Source organism: Neolamprologus brichardi, chromosome 11 (genome assembly GCF_056152115.1).
Source record: "Neolamprologus brichardi isolate AB-2024 chromosome 11, ASM5615211v1, whole genome shotgun sequence".
NCBI classification, from domain to species: Eukaryota; Metazoa; Chordata; class Actinopteri; order Cichliformes; family Cichlidae; genus Neolamprologus; species Neolamprologus brichardi.
In genome coordinates, this window is record NC_142114.1 from 12,252,792 (window position 1) to 12,270,790 (window position 17,999).

Below are 17,999 nucleotides of genomic sequence, written 5' to 3' on the forward strand. Positions count from 1 at the left end.
AAAAATAAAATGAGCAATAGTTTGTAGGCAGAGCATAACTCACATCTCCTGGCTTTACTTTTTCTGCATAAAACTGTAAAAGTTTATTCATCTCGTTATTCGCCTTACAACTCTTTGCACCCACTTCTGAGCATTGGGTTGGAAGGTATAGGAGGACCATGTCTCTTCCTGTATGGAAAATGTTTTGTCTGTTTTTTTGAATTCTCGTGGGAAACTGAACAGCTGGCAGTTGTTAAACAGAGCATCAACATTTTCTCTATGTTTTTAATCGTTGTGTCTTTGGTGGAAATGCATTGGAAACTTGTCACTTTTCTGTCTTCTGGATCAGACTCTATTCCTTTCTTCAAAAGGAATTCCTCCTGCTTTTCATGCTACGCTCTGGTCATTTCACCTCGAGGTAAATGTGTTTCTCATAGAAATAAATGGGGACGAAGTAGCAGGTGGATATTATGCAGACTGCAGGACCTTAATGATTTTGAATAATCAAGATGAAGTATTCCTGCTGCTTTTTACCTAATCTGACAGCAATAATGTGTGTGCGCTTATTTTGCCCACAGGCTAAGAACATTTCATCTTATAAACACTATAAATCTTGTTTCATTTGTTTACTTACTCTTGATAATATTTGGTTTTGGAAATCTGCCAAAAGTACTTATGCTTCAGAAATGACAAATGATTTCACCCTTGCCTGTGTAATTGTAATTGTAAGAGAGGGCAAATGTCAGAGGACACTGACTGTTGCAACTTAGTCATGTGCTGCTGTGTTTTGTATTATTGACATGTGTTCTGTTATTGGCTATTTGATAATCATCTTCTTGTGTTAGATGTATTACATATGGGATCAATTAATACACATTTGACACTTCATTTGTAAATGCAGAATAACAAAAAAGATGGTTGTTTTGTGCACTCATGTAGTGATTATGAAATTTACATTATATGTGCATAGGCAGTTAAGTCATAAAATACTCTGGCCATACTAATTTAATGATGGTAAGCAAAAAAATTAAAAGAAATGGGAGTGAAACAAAAAACATTTTTGAGCATGCACTTTATTGAAAACAACACTTGAACTGAAACAGGCTTTTCAAAAGTTTAGGACCACACCCTCAAAAAAAACCTGTAAACCCCCCCAAAGCAGAAATCAAAGTTCCAAACATGAACTTAGTAATGAGTAGCTCCACCGTTATTATTGATCACTTAAAAACTTTGTTGCGGCATGCTTGATGCAAGCATTTCCATGAAGTAAGTGGGAACATTTCACCAAGTGGTGAAGACGGCCGCACAAAGGGCATCTACTGTCTGGAACTGTTGTCCATTTTTTTTAAACTTCCCTTGTCATCCATCCCCAAAGGTTCTCAGTTGGATTTAGATCAGGGGAACACACAGTATAGTCCAAAAGAGTAATCTTATTCTCCTGGAAGAAGTCCCTTCTCCTGCAGGCATTGTGTAATATAGCGTTGATCTGTTGAAAAACCCAGTCATTACCACACAGACGAGGGCCCTGAGTCATGAGGCACTCTCTCTGCAATATCTGGACATAGCCAGCGGCCATTTGACGCTCCTGCACCTCCCCTCGTCAAGCTCCATTGTTCCACTGAAAGAAAAAGCACCCCAGACCATTATGGCATCCCCTCCACTGTGGCACATAGAAAACATCTCAGGTGGGATCTACTTGTCATCCCAGTAACACTGGAAACCATCAGGACCATCAAGGTTACATTTTTTCTCATCAGAGAATAAAACTTTCTTCCACCTCTCAGTGTCCCATGTTTGGTGCTTTCTGGCAAAGACCAAACAGTCAGTTCGGTGGCGTTCAAGGAGACGATGCCTTTGAAGACGTTTTTTGTTTTTGATGGTTGTGGGGCTGCAGTCGGCACCAGTAATGGTCTTAATTTGTTCAGTCGTTCAGTGTCTTGACGGACAGCCAGTTGGATCCTCAGACTCAGTGCTGGTGAAATTTCTTCAGGTCTTCCACTTGCCGTTTTTGTTCCATAACCTGCAGGATTATTTAAGAAATTCCAAATGACTGTCTCACTCTCACTTGCATCCCACCTTAGCAGCAATGGTGCGCTGCGAGAGACCCTGATTATTCAGTTCAACAACCCGACCGCGTTCAAAAAGGGAATTTTTTTTTTTGCCTTTGCCATCAGAATGTCATGACAATGTGACTACCTGACAGAAAATGACAATGAATCCATGTTTTTGCACAGATTTGGCTTTTTAAAGGCTGTAAAACAGTTGATCAGCTGTAAAACAACCTGTTTCATTTTAAGTGTTGTTTTCAGTAAATTGCATGTTCAAAATAATGTTTTGTCTCACTCCCATTTCGTCTTGTTGCATATTGAAGGTCGAACCTTGTTAAGATCCAACTGTGCAAAATATGATTTTTTATTTTTCAAGTACTCTTAAACTTTTGATCGGGACTCTATATATACTATCTTAGGTATGTCTTAGATGGACGTACAATGGTTCTTCGTTTATCGTGGGAGTTATGTTCTAAAAATAACCCGTGATAAGTGAAATCCATGAAGTAGCCAACTTTATTTTTTACATTTCTTATAGATGTTTTGAGGCTGTAAAACCCCTCACTAGACACTTTATACACTTTATACTCAGGCACGAACATTTTCACACCTTTCTCTCTTGTTTAAACACTCAACACAATTTAAGTGAGATCAAACCATTGAACAGTTTTAAATATCCAATGATTACTGGTTCAGAATGTGCCTTGTTTTCCCCAACACTGGGATGCTCTTTGCTATTTTTGTTTTTAGATTTCTAACATGAGGCTTCCAGCAGATTTTGCAGTCTGACGTCACACCCCTTCTATAATATTTTTTCTGATTACAAATCAAACATTCAAGATGTGATAGAAGTGGAGACTATATAGACTTTATAACCATAATTCTTTATTTGTAACAGGGACAATGCACTTCAATAATCATTGCTTTAAATGTACCAGATTTAGCTATGAGCCAATTTTTTATCTGTAGTTCCCAGACAGAAAGAAAAGATAACAGAAACACAAGCAAAGGCTGCAGGGCATAGACCCTTATCGTGATGGAGCCAAGCCAGTTTGTTTTCAGTACTCTCTAATGAAAAAAGAAAATATAAACAAACATAAATGATTATGATACTGAATGCCTGATAAACATCTAAAACAGGAAACAAAGTCTTAAATGTTGTTGTGATCATAAAAGATGGGATCAGATACTGAACAAAACTAAAAATAGATATATATTTAGTAAAACTAAATACTAACATATGCAAGCAAATATGCAAAATATTTTCTCTCTCTCTTTTTTTATGATGCCTAAATTAAGACTAAAACGAAATGGCATTTTAGGCAAAAGAGGGAAATGTCACAATTAACAATGGTGGAAAAGACTAAGGTGAGAAGAGTGCAATTGAATTTAAGTTATAGAGTATATAATAATATGTAAAAATAAAGAATAAATAATTATACAAAGCTGCAAATGTTAAACACAATAAAACACAACAACCATAACTCTTATGTCATATATTAACAGGGAATATGCCAGACTGCTGTTATGCTAAATAAGTAAGAAAAAATATGAAAATTCACATGATGGTCTTACAAGGGACTCAGTGGTATTCCGGTCATAATAAATATATTGACTGAATGTGTTATCTTTATTATATAGTTAATAGTTTAAATGCCCACCTCTCTTACCTAATATGGCATTTGTGGGACAAGTCACATGTCCAAGTGTTGTGTTACACAAAGTCGACCAGAAACAAATGTAATACTTATTTTGAAATTACTGACTCATTCTATTTTCCAGAAAGTGGCATTTTACAACCACTTTTAGTTCCATAATCGTACAAACATAGCACAAACTGCAACTGTGAGTTAAAGAGACATGAACAACTTTAGCTACTGCCATCTAATTAACATTATAAGAACAGTTATATTTTTATACAATTCAAACAATCAGGTTTAGAAAGATTTCCTCTGGAGTAATGTTTCTTTTGTTTCTTTGTTTCTTTAAGTCATTGCAAGCCTTGAACATTAGCATTTAAAACTGAGTTGTATTTGTGTTTACTGACTTATTGTAAGTGTGAGAGTGTTTCTCCTCCTCCTGGAGGACAGTTTCGAATACATTTATAATGGATTTTCAGATTTATTCCATAAACACATGCAGCAGTGGATTCAGGCAGCTGTTGAGAAAGGCCATATTGGTGGCCAAAGGGATGCCAATGATACAATTTGAAGTATCCATTTTTTTAGCTATCACAATTTGATCCATAATATGAATAGGAGCCCAGCACAGAAAAAAAGCTGATGATAACAGCAATGGTCTTGAAGGAACGACTCAACTGGGTGGCCAGTGGTTTCTTTTGAGATGAGTTTTGATTGTGACAACATAAGAGGAGACAATGACAGTGGATGGGACTGCAAAAAGCACAAGGAAGCGGGCGATGATAATCGGTGGATGATGAAATTGTCTCTGTATATTGGGAGATTCTGCATTATAGTCATCAGAAATAGCGTAGCTGTTTAAACACTGATGCTCTTTACAGGAAGGGTCAGAGCAGACTCTACCTGCTGAGGCTGAGGTCATTTAGAGTCCAGGGAGCGCTTTTAAAGACCTTCTATGACTCTGTGGTGGCATCTGTCATTTTTTACAGTGTTGTATGTTGGAGCAGCAGTTTATCGGCAGCTGAGAGGAAGAGGTTGGTTAAACTCATCAGGAAGGCCAGCTCTGTTCTGGGATGCACCCTGGACCCAGTACAGGTGGTGGGAGACAGAAGGACTCTGGCCAAAATAACATCTCTGATGGACAGAGTCTCCCACCCCATGCATGTAGATGTTGCTGAACTGCAGAGCTCCTTCAGTGACAGACTGCTGCATCCTAGATGCATGAAGGAGCGTTTCTGCAGGTCCTTCCTCCCTGCAGCTGTCAGACTGTACAATCTGAACTGCTCCCAACAAACATAGATGTTTACATCAATGCTGTAACTGCAATAAGTTAGTTAATTAACCAATTCGCACTACAACCAAATTTCCCCCTTGTGGAACAATTAAAGGATTATTCTATTCTATTCTAAGCAGAGAGTTTTGCTTTCTTTCTTACACACTTGCTCTGTGTCCATGATGATGGAATATGGAAAGCCGATCATCAAAGCCACCCCCCAAACACCCAGAGTCACAACCCTTACATACATTTTTTAATCACCACCACAATGGAGACACTATCAAACATGTTCAGAATAAGTACCATGGTGTTGCGCTTACACATGAGTTTGCCAAAAGGCCAGTGGAAGTCTAAAGCAAGATTTATTAAATTAAGGGGTATAAATGCTACAAAGTAAATGAAGTTGGCCACAGCAAGGTTGAGGTACCAAAATGTGTTTACTGTTTTCCTTATCTTGAATCCAGTTGTCCAGATAACCAGTACCATTCCTGAGCACACCAAAGAGAAATATCAGGAAGTGAAAAATGTTAGACACAGCAATGAAAGACTTTCTAATTTCACTAGTGGTTGTACTGGTGTTAATACAAGAGTTAATGGTTTGAGTTATTGTTGGTCTCCATCATTTTCTTGCCAAAGTCAGTTATAGTTTGGTTATACTCAATTAATTACCCCCAAATAATTACTTGATGTCAAATACAGTTGAAGTTACGAAGAAAATGAATTTTGTGGACATGAGCCCCCAGTGCTAAAACAACACGAATAGTGATCCGGATTAAGGCACTAAACTATGCCAAATTACAAAAATTACAGTAGTAATGAGTAAAAATAAATAACTAAAAGTGAATAAGATAAGAGGTTAATTATGGAGTTCCACAGGGTTCAGTGCTAGGACCAATTCTGTTTACATTATACATGCTTCCCCTAGGCAGCATCATTAGAAGACATAGCATACATTTTCACTGCTATGCAGATGACACCCAGCTCTATCTGTCCATAAAGCCAGATAACACACACCAATTAGTTAAACTGCAGGAATGTCTTAAAGACATAAAGACTTGGATGGCCGCTAACTTTCTGCTTCTTAACTCAGATAAAACTGAGGTCATTGTACTCGGCGCTGAAAAGCTTAGAAATATGGTATCTAACCAGATTCTTACTCTGGATGGCATTACCTTGGCCTCCAGTAACACTGTGAGGAACCTTGGAGTCATTTTTGACCAGGATATGTCCTTCAACGCACATATTAAACAAATATGTAAGACTGCGTTCTTCCATTTGCGCAACATCTCTAAAATTAGAAATATCCTGTCTCAGAGTGATGCTGAAAAACTAGTTCATGCATTTATTACTTCCAGGCTGGACTACTGCAATTCATTATTATCAGGATGTCCAAAAAACTCACTGAAAAGCCTTCAGTTAATCCAAAATGCTGCAGCAAGAGTACTGACAGGGACTAGAAAGAGAGAGCATATTTCTCCTGTTTTGGCTTCCCTTCATTGGCTTCCTGTTAAATCCAGAATTGAATTCAAAATCCTGCTCCTCACATACAAGGTCTTAAATAATCAGGCCCCATCTTATCTTAATGACCTTGTAGTACCATATTACCCTATTAGAGCACTTCGCTCCCACTCTGCAGGCCTACTTGTTGTTCCTAGAGTATTTAAAAGTAGAATGGGAGGGAGAGCCTTCAGTTTTCAGGCCCCTCTTCTGTGGAACCAGCTTCCAGTTTGGATTCGGGAGACAGACACTATCTCTACTTTTAAGATTAGGCTTAAAACTTTCCTTTTTGCTAAAGCATATAGTTAGGGCTGGACCAGGTGACCCTGAATCCTCCCTTAGTTATGCTGCAATAGATGTAGGCTGCCGGGGGATTCCCATGATGCATTGAGTTTTTCCTTTCCAGTCACCTTTCTCACTCACTATGTGTTAATAGACCTCTCTGTATTGAATCATATCTGTTATTAATCTCTGACTCTCTTCCACAGCATGTCTTTTATCCTGTCTTCCTTCTCTCACCCCAACCGGTCGCAGCAGATGGCCGCCCCTCCCTGAGCCTGGTTCTGCCGGAGGTTTCTTCCTGTTAAAAGGGAGTTTTTCCTTCCCACTGTCGCCAAAGTGCTTGCTCATAGGGGGTCATATGATTGTTGGGCTTTTCTCTGTATCTATGAAGCGCCTTGAGGCGACATTTGTTGTGATTTGGCGCTATATAAATAAAATTGAATTGAATTGAATTGAATTGAATTGAATAAGTAATAATGTCAAGTTATGAGGTTAATTAAACATTTGAAATGTTCAAAGTTATCAAAAATTTATCTAGAGGCAAATTATAATACAAATATAGTATTTATAGTTACTACAAAGTGAATCAATATATTCAAGGTTCATTCCATGTACTTGAGTTTTATTCAATATATTCAAAGTTCATTTTATTCCATTTATATTTATGTTTATTTGACTAGATTTTATCTTAATCTGAATAAATGTCTTTGAGAATATGCATTTGTATTTGCTTTCAGGTGCAACTGTGTGGCTGAACACAAAACTGTGCTGAAAACAAAACTGTTCAAAATGCATGTTTCATGAATTTTATATATTTGTTTGTGTTGTGTGTTTGTTTATTTATTTACACAGGATAATTACATGTCATCTTATAAACACTGTATTGTCTTAATTCACCCTTTATTTCACTTGTTTGCCTACTTTTAATAAATAGCTTTGGCATAAGAAGTGCACCAAAAATGATTATGCTTATAAATGGCAGATTTAACCATGCACTTCCTGTCTAGTCAACACATAAGAGAAACAAAGCGCATTTTGTCTGATTTTCTTAATTTAGTTATTAGAAGTTGCAACTCAATCATGCGTGGCGGTGCAATGACGTTTTAGTATGCAAACAGCTCCCTCTACTGGTTGATGTTATAATAATCAGTGTTTTCTGTTACTTGTTTTTGAATAGTGATAAGCTGCTGTCATTAGATGCTTCTTATTAGATGTTGGATTAATTGATACACATATGAGGATTTATTTATAGATATACAATACAATACAATATATATATATAGTTTGAGCCCACATGTGGTGATTATAGGATGTATAAGTGGAGAAACAGTTAAGTCCAAATATACTCTCAAAATTTAAATGATGGTATGAAAGAATGATCATCATTGCCATCTTTTATTGATGCCACCATAGCTGAGAAGAAGTGAAAAAGTGGAAAAGTACATATGTATTATATTCTTTACATAGACATAGAAGCGTTTACAAAGAGTTCATTTTGTTAAAATTTTAGAAAAATATTATACAAAGCAGATGAGCGTAAGGATATAATAATGATAACAAATAGTGAAAAAGGAATTTTACAATTCCATTGAATTTCAAAAACAAGCAGCCTGAATGCACAGCTGTGAATCAAAGAAACCAACAGCAAGTCTGCATAGCACAACTGCATCAGTCACATATCTGAATCATACTTAAGGTAGTAAAAAGCCCATAAGCAATTTGACATATGCTTTACAGCTTAATTATTTTGTTTCTTATACCTCAGTATTCAAATCTGAACTCTCTTGGTTCTGACTGGTGTCCACTGACTTTGTGTAAGTGTAATTGCGTGTCTCCTCTTCCTGGAAGGCACTCTCCAGCACAATCAGGATGGATTTGCGGACTTTATCTTTAAAATCTTGGCCCATGAACACATACAGCGGTGGATTCAAGCAGCTGTTGAGAAAGGCCAGACTGGTGGCTATTGGTAACCCAATTGTGACGATATCATCTAATATCTCACTTGAATATTCTGGCATGTGATATGCCATCTCAATTAGACCCATGATGTGAAAGGGAGCCCAGCACAGAAAGAAAGTGATGATAATGGCAGCGATGATCTTAAAGGGGCGACTTGACTGATTGGCCAGTGTGCGGTTTCTTCTGAGACGATGGATTATAACAGCATAACACAAGACAATGAAAGTGAAGGGCACAGCAAATCCTAGGAGGACGCGTGTGATAGTCATGGCCTGATGACGAAATTCCCTTAACTTTTTCACCGATGGTGTTTCATAGTCATCAGAAAGAGCATAGTTGTTGAAGCAAATCATGTTGTTAGAGCCTTGTTCAGTGTCCCTGAAGATGAAGTATGGAGCACTGAGAATCAAAGCCATCACCCAAACACACAGACTCACATAGGATGCTCTGCGTACATTTCGGTGGTTCTGAGCCCAGACGGGCCACACCACAGACACACATCTGTCCACACTGATCACCACCAGAATGTAGACACTGGCAAACATGTTCAGAAAGCTGATGGTGGTGTTCAGCTTGCACATGAACTTGCCAAAAGGCCAGTGGAAATCCAAAGCTGTGTAAGTCACACTCAGGGGCAAAAACGCAGTGAAGATGAAGTCAGCCACAGCAAGGTTGAGGTACCAAACTGTGTTAACAGTTTTCTTCATCTTGAACCCGGTCACCCAGATGACCACTCCATTCCCGAGCACACCGAGGACAAAAGCCAGGGAATAAATTATGAGAGACATGATGTTAAGCCCACCATTACTGTCACTATTCTCGGAGCCATTTCCATTAGGTGCAGCAGTTGTATTGATTGGATTGAAAGAGTTAGTGGTCATCTTCCTCACTGACTTTAGACCTGCAAAGAAAAACAATAAGTAAAGTAAAGTAAAGTCAAGTAAAAAGTTCAGCTCCCAGTCAAAGTTAATAGGAAACTGAAACTGAACTATGGTGACATTCAGTCTAAGGCAGTATGTCAGCATAGCTCCCAGACAATTAGACAAACATGAAAGGACATTATCTCAAAATTTGAAATCCTCAAAAAAGCACACCTTTTCTGTAATCAAGTGTTGTAAGTAAAGTTGTAAAGTGTGATTTAGTTTTTTTTAGTTTTTCTCTCTTTTCTCTGCTGCACTCTTTAAGGGTCACCAGAGTGGATCATTTGCCTTCATGTGACACTATCCCACATAGCAGCAGTGTTGGGTAAGTTACTTTGAAAAAGTAATTAATTATAGTTACTAGTTACTTTTTCAAAAAAGTAACCGAGTTAGTAACTGAGTTACAAAATTCTAAAAGAAATTATTCACTTGAAAAGTAACTATTGCATTACTTTAAAAAAAAAGAAGTGGGGTCCAGGGTATAATTGGCCATTTTTAACTACTTTTGATGTTTCCTCTACATTTCACCTTTAAAAACTCTTTACTTTGCCTTGTTTGGTATCATCCTTTTCAGCACAACCTCACGTGTCTGAATTTACAGTTATGTTTTCATTTTGACATACTGTATTAACACAATTGATCTAAATTGAGACAAAAAGCATAAAATCCGAGTAGGAAAAGTTATATTTTTTACTGTAAATAACCATTTCAAACTATTTACATAACAATCAGGTGTTCTGCATTCAGTAAGATGCCACACAAATTATTTGTGCCACTCCAAATATTTCTGTCCACTATAAAGGAGAACATCACAGCCTGATACCTGCAGGTCTGACAGCAGGTGTATCACTGCTGGTTTCTATCTGGAGACAGCAGTCGCCTCATTGTTCTGACACACAACACAAAACTACCCACAACACTACACAAGACAACACACTGATTACACACTGGCTACACACTCCAAACACGCTAAAGGTCACAAATCTCTCACATCTCAAAACTCTCTCTTTTTTCCTGCTCTCTCTCTCTCTCTCTCACTCCTAAAACTTCCCCCTCTTCCTAAACAACCAAATGTCATGTTGCCATATCATTTTTGATTGGTCGACATGGTACATTTTCCCACCAACACAAAGGGCTGTTTTTGTCTTGTTTTTTTACATTTTTGGTCATAAGCAGAGAGTGCTTGCTAGCACTGTCCTTAGACAGTAAACGTGGCGAAAGTATTCAGGAAAAAAATAAGCATATATATTGTTTATCATGACTGTGGTTTTATGTGGCCTATCAACACAATTTAAAAACTGGTATATATCACCTCGCTGCTTTGTCATCTTGAAGTGGTCATGTGATTGGCTTGCCAATACTTTATTCTTTCTCAGTCAAACAGCAGCACTCATTTGATTGTTTTGCCCCCTAGCAACAGGTGTTGTGCCAAAAAGTGATCGTCTGCCAGAAAGTGATTGCCGCCCGCAGGAGCGCGCGCAGCTGCTTAAAGCTGCAGCACCTAGATTACTTACAGCTACTTCCGTGCAACTGATATATGATGTGGTAAGCTGAAGACAGCTTCAACCATCTGTTTGTTGACAAATAGTAACGCGTGTTGCATGTTCTGGCACATGTTGTTATTACATGGCTTGATTAAGGTACACATTAGGCTGACATCTGGGGCCAGAGCTGAAACTGTTCTGGGCCAGCACAGGGCCAGCAGTGTGTCTGCAACTGGCCTTGTGCTGGCCCATGTGTGGGCCACCTCTGGCAAACCAGATCTGGGCCACCAAAGGGCCGTCATTCTTTGTGGTATGTGGGCCATGTGTAAGTACATTGTGTGGGTCAGATCTGGGCCATACCAATTTTACTATGTGGGATGCTGAGCATAATCCTCAGTCACACAAACCTTCTGCATGTTCATGTTATAAGACATACAGTACATCTAGGAACTTTGACTAAGATTTTGTTTTTTTCCCCATCTTACACTTCCTTTGTCCAATATATATCCATTATCCCTCTGCACATGTCAAAACCATCACAGTCTTGCCTCTAATGTTCACCTGAGGTGTTCCTCTGAAGGACTCATTTCTAATTTATGTACTCAAAATGGTATTGTTTTTGCCACCCCATCTGAATCCCATGTCACTCACAAGCCACGCTAACAAAATTTCTCTAGATTTCCCTGCTACTCTGTGAATACCGTCACCTCTTCAGGTTCTCTTCCACCTGCTCAGTCCTCTCACTAAAGAACACAATGTCATCATAGTCATCATCATAGTCCACAAAGACTCCTTGCTGACCTCATCTGTCAACCTAATGTTGCAAACAAGAAGGGGCTCAGAGCCGATCTCTGATGTAATCCCACCCTCACCTTGGATCCAGCTGCCACTCCTACTGTCTCGCTGTTCTCATACATGTCCAGCACCACCATCACATACTTCTCTGTTGCTCCTGTATGAATTCTGACCTTCTTTATACTTTGCATCTACATTCTCAAGGCAAACATTACATCTGCACTGCTCTTTCTTGGCATGAAGCCATAATGCTGCTTATCAAACATCGCCTCCCTTCTTAACCTGACTTCAGCAACTCTTTCACATATCCTCATGGTATGGCAACAACTTTATCCCTCTGTAGTTTAGATACAGCTTTGCACATCACCCCTGTTCTTGAAAACTAGCACTAGTCCTGTGAAATTCCTGTGTTTTTACATCATGTGACAGTGTAAGAAAATGAATTTCCTGTTTTTTTATGCACATATACATATTTAGAGCAATATTCCTGGGAAATCTTTCATGCTTGGTGAAAAATGAAGTAAATACCTTGTGAAGCTGTCTTGTTGGCTGTTAATGAATCCTCTGCAGAAGAATGTCTGATCCAACTCTGACAGCTTAGCTGAGACTCGTGTGGGGTGTATGTCGTTGCTGATAAACATGCAAATCCACAGGAAGTTTGTAAAAGTTAAAACATGAGAGAGCATTGTATGATGGTTGGGAGCATGAGGGTTTGCAATGCCCTCATGCAAATTGCAAAATTTGGACTGCAACATATTGCATCAAGAATACAGCATTATCTTTCTAAAAGCAAAAGACATGTAATATTAGAACATATATATTCTTGTGAGACGGCCACAGTGTAACACGGCTAACAGCTGGCTGTTTTGCTATTTAACACCATTATCTTTCTGTTGCAACCTTGGGTTTGGTGAGTATCAAGTCATGAAATATTCTGAGGACAACCAACCTGTTTCCATAATCAGTAGCATATAATATAATTCGGTAAATAAAAGCAAAATATGCACTTTCTAACTTATTGTCCCTATGCCTTTTTATTTGCAAGAAACATAAAAAATACTTTATGTTCATGATTAGTGATTTTTAAAGTTCTTCAGGTTTATAGAAAAATATATGATGTATCTGGAGTTCTACAAATATGTTATTTAGTAATTTAGCAAAGCTTTTATTTTGTGGATGAATTCACTGAAGATTAATGAAACAGTTAATGGATGATATGTCAGCCCTTATGAAGAACTAGATCTACAGGAAGTTTGCACAACATTTAAAATGAGAATGTTTCTTTTCAGTGATGCAGTATGGGTCTCTTATCAGCATCCGGTTTTGCAATCTTGATAAACTACTTCTTACGCTGAAGGTCAGCTGTCCTTTTCTTGTGTCTGCACAATATTCTCACGAAAAAAAGAAAAAAAAAAACTCCATGTGGAAATGTAACCAATATGTCAACTTCTCAAGGAATAGCAGCTGAAACAGCATCTGTAACAACAGAGGATAATTTATTTATTATCTGACAGCAATTTACCATCTGTGTCCAGATGCTCATACCTTTTTTCTGGACTGTACATTCTTAACAGCTTCAGATCATCATCATCATCATCATCATCATCATCATCATCATCATCATCATCATCATCATCATCATCACCCTTCTTACATCTGCCCTGCATTTGGGATTTAAAGGAAACTTAACTCACTCTAACAATTACCAAAATTTGACCCTTTGAGCAAGTATGGTGAAATCTGATTTTCTGTTCCTTTTAACTTATGATCAGAATTGAAGCAGAGAATTTTTTTTTGCATCAGTTACAACACCTCTACTGATGTTGTATGACAACTCATTTCTGCTTAACCCTAAAACATGCGCATATGTTCTTTAAGTCGTTGAGTCTTTTCCCAGTCCATGAAAAACAAAACTATAATGTCTTCATGGCAAGAGAATGTCACTAAATACTCCTTGAAATAAAAATGTAGAAGCTAACCAGTAAACCTAAAAAAAGAAAAAAAAAGTGTATCTATATAGAGTGCTATATGAAATGTATCTGTGAGTACTTTGAGCCAAACGCTCAGTGGTCCAGAAGAAGATGGAGCAGCTGCTGCTCGCCCTCCGACATGATAGCAGGACAGCATTACACTGCTTGTCTTGAAGAACCAAAAGGAAAGTCTCCTCACTAGCAGGAGATTTAATAATAGTGTCATTAAGGCTATCAGGTGTAAAATTCACACTGTTGGCTCACACAAGCTCTGCCAAAGCTCCAGACCACATGAGTTCATCGCCCATGAAACAGTCAGGCATGAAACAGTTATAAATCGACAATATAATAATAATTTAAAATAAAGGTAAAAGGTAAAAGTAGTGCATATTTTCTGGAACTGAATGTAACTGCAGCTTCATGACAACATGACACAGTTATACAAACAATAATAATAATAATAATAATAATAATAATAATAATAATGAAGCGCACTCTCTGGGCTATTCTCTTCTAAGGGAATATTATTGCATTTGGTATATAAAGTAAGTAATAAATAATAGGTACTGAATTTTGCTTCTAATCTGTGGAAGAAAAACATTCACTGATTCTAATCAACAAGAATGATTCCCCTGCCAGCTCAATTTGAAGTATATTGTCTTGATATCCCTGGAGCTACAAAGGAGTTGATTCTATGTGAGTTTGCAGTTTAACTTTGAGTGGGACATTTACATGATAATCTGTCCATCCATTTTCTTAACCGGCTCTCAATCAGTGGAGAAAGAAAAAAATGAAGAAAAATTATATATATATTTTCCATAAATCATGAAGGTTGGGGTTAGGATTCAGAGCTACAGTTAAGGTCATCGCTGATGTTGACTTAGATGTCAGAGGGTTGACCTTTGCCTATCTCCATTTTATTAACTGAATAATAGTCTTTGACACCTGATTTCTATGAGACTCAGACCAAAAGTGCTTTTCTTTATGACGCATAAAGCAACTAAACTCATTTAAAAAAGATGGAAGAGTGAAGAAAAACTAGTAGTAACTGACTTTTATTATATAAAATAGCTTATCAAAGTCCATTTATTTACCAGCAGCCTGACTTCTTGACCAGAATACACTTACAGTGACAAAAAGATGGGGGTTTACTGGCTGATTTGTACCCAAGCATGTTGCTGCAATTACATCAAAAACTGCAAATCAGCCCGTCTGTGCTCATGTCTTCTTCTCAAGACTGCTGCACTATATCAGTAAAGCAAAAGCGTAAAGAGTCCCTCTGCTGGTCAGATATATACAGTGCAATGAAAAAAGCATTCGCACACTTCCTGATTTGGAAGGAAAAGCAACTGGACTTCTTTAAGTTGCTTGAAGACGTTTCACCTCTCATCCGAGAAGCTTCTTCAGTTTGAAGGGTCAAATGGTGAAGAGTCCCAGATTTAATGCCCACTCACACCCTGGGCCATTTGACCTCAGGAAATCACATGATAGGCTGGGTCCAGGTTTCACAATGAGCTCACCCGAAACCCCGGCTGATTGTGACCCACACCTGTTTTCACACCTTGGCTTGTGTGATTAGGTAGAGGATCATCAGGGGGTCCTTCGTCCCTCTTTGGGGGGAAACTCCCACTGGGTTTAAGGCGTCTGGGAAGGGATCTCAAAACTAGATTATAGATGGCAGACAGTTGGCGTTATAAACCACCGCCTCTGTTCATAGATGGTCGCTCACAGTGGACATAAATGGCTTCTTTCACTCCTCCTACATGATATGCATAACTTTACCTTATTTAACCTGAGATATCTCGAACAGGTTGTTTGTGCCCAAAAAATCTCCAGTTTTGCACAAATTCAAACATTTCTGCAAAGAGGAGTGTTCCAAAATTCCCTCACAGTGATGTGAAAGACTCATTGGCAGGCTCGGGGACAACAGTATATTTTACCTAAACCCAGTCATTCTCAGTTCTGTCACACTAACCTACCCATAATTATGAGAATTATGCTAAAAGTAAACTATACCAGGTTTGTCTCATGCAAGGCAAGAGTTTGAATGTTAATGTGAAACTGATTGATTTTACAAAAGTATTTAAAATATATAACCGCAGCAAGAGGTGATAAAAGCAATCTTTTCAATATCATCCCTTTAATGTGACTCCAGCCGCCCACTGTCATTGGACTTGTTAAAGTGGACAAACAAGTGATTAATTCACATATTTACATGATTTTAGACATGTGCTTTTGTTGGTTGTACACCTTTACAACCCTTATTGTAACTGTTCCTTCACAATAACTCACCCACAGTTGTTAAATATACATTTTGAGATAAAATAAGATAAGATAACCTTTATTAGTCCCACACATGGGACTAATAAAAGTTATCTTATCTTATCATCAAACCAATTCGCTACTCTGAATTGTTCTTTTTGATCTTCACTTTGCTAACATGTGTTTCCATGTTCCTCGTGTGTCACCCAGCTCACTCATCGGGAATCTACCAATTCCTGTTTACACACTCATCATGCTTCATGACAAAGCACCTACCTGTTGTGAACCACCTCCCAAGCACCATTCCTTTTACTCAATCCCTCCCTGCTCTTTCACCTGCTCATCCTGCACTCCCCTTCTCTTCAATCCATGTACTGTCCCTCATTCACCTCCAAAGGCTTTTAAAATGAAAACAACAACAACAAAGATGTTGACTTCTAATGGAAAGTTCTAATCTGTCAGTTATGTTCTTGTTCTTAACTTCAATAAGAGTAAAACAACCAATGATCTCAATAATCTAATATAGACCTTGGAATAAAGATATGTTGACTCTTAGCCAGTTTATTAATCATTTTACAGAATGGAAAAAGGTTGGGGTTTCTCATTTCTGTGTCTCATTTTTCCTCTGTCTCTTAAGACCTGAAAATTATTTCATTTTGGCATCTTACAGGATGCCAAAATTCATCTGGAAGACAGAGCAGGCTTCATGGAGGAGGTATGATAAGTGATGCACATCCTATGTAAATGATTTTATCTTACAAGGAGATGTAACAAGAAGTTGGAATGTACAAACCGTTAGGACTCTGAATTTGGAGGGGTTTTTTTGCATTCATATGTTTTAGTTACTTAAGATTACCAATTGTTCATCTAAATTTCTGTCAGGAATTACTGTATTGCAGGAATTACTATACAAAAACAATACAAAAGCAGGAGCAAGGAACTAACAATCCAGGAAGGATCAGAGAAAACACAGCTTTGAGGTAGAACGTGACAAAGAACAAAGGGAGGCTTAGACAATAAATACACAGCAGGTAATGAGGCTAAGGGAAAATAGGTGGGAAACATAACACACATGGGCAAATAGACTTAACTGTGACAGTTCTGGGTCAGTTTACCCAGTGTATATATTTTGGGCAGAGGTTTTATTTATTTAATCATTTATTCTTTTTAATATGGAACGCCTGGACTGCCATAATGAATTAATTAAATACACCATTAAATAATTAATTAAATGTGTCAATAATTAATTAATTACATGTGTCATAACTATTTATTTAATTAATTATTTCCCATTTTAATTAATTATTGACACATTTAATTAATTATTTAATGGTGTATTTAATTAATTCATTATGGCAGTCCTGGCGATCCATATTTTAAATATATTTTTGTTATTATTTATTTTATTTTATTATTATTTTTTATTTATCCATTGTGATCCCTGGTTTGTTAAAGGTTTATATTTACTTCATGTGTTCTTTAGTGTGATTAGGTTTGCTCCTAGTTCTCAGTTGGTTTAGAGTTTAGCTCTTTTCCCAGTGTTTCATCCTTCGCAAAGTCCATTCACATGTCTGCGGTTTCCCTATTTAGTTCTGTCACTTCCTGTTTTATTTTGGAGGTTGTGTTCCTTTTTCATTGTCTTAAATTTTGCTTCCTTTCTCTGGTCTGTTATTCTCTATTCTGTTCTATTTGTTATCTTCACTGCTGTAATCACCCTTTTAAGTATATAGTTATTTTCTTCTCCTTGGTCTTTTTCAGAGTGTCAGTTCATTTTCCCCTCTTATTTTCCAGCTCCAGCACTCCCTTGCCTAGTATTAGTTCTCAGTTTAGGTTTCGGTTTCTTTTTTTCCTTTAGTTCCTTTTTTGTACTTTGGTCATCAGTCAGTT

The 17,999-nt window shown here is 37.6% G+C and overlaps 1 protein-coding gene across 1 annotated transcript; it reads right to left on the reverse strand.

Moving 5' to 3' along the window:
* Positions 1 to 8,476: 8,476 nt before the first annotated feature.
* On the reverse strand, positions 8,477 to 9,562 carry LOC102796076 (chemerin-like receptor 1). Its single transcript, XM_006794766.2, has one exon. It carries the CDS (start codon positions 9,560 to 9,562, stop codon positions 8,477 to 8,479), a length of 1,086 nt encoding a protein of 361 aa, XP_006794829.2.
* Positions 9,563 to 17,999: the final 8,437 nt, after the last annotated feature.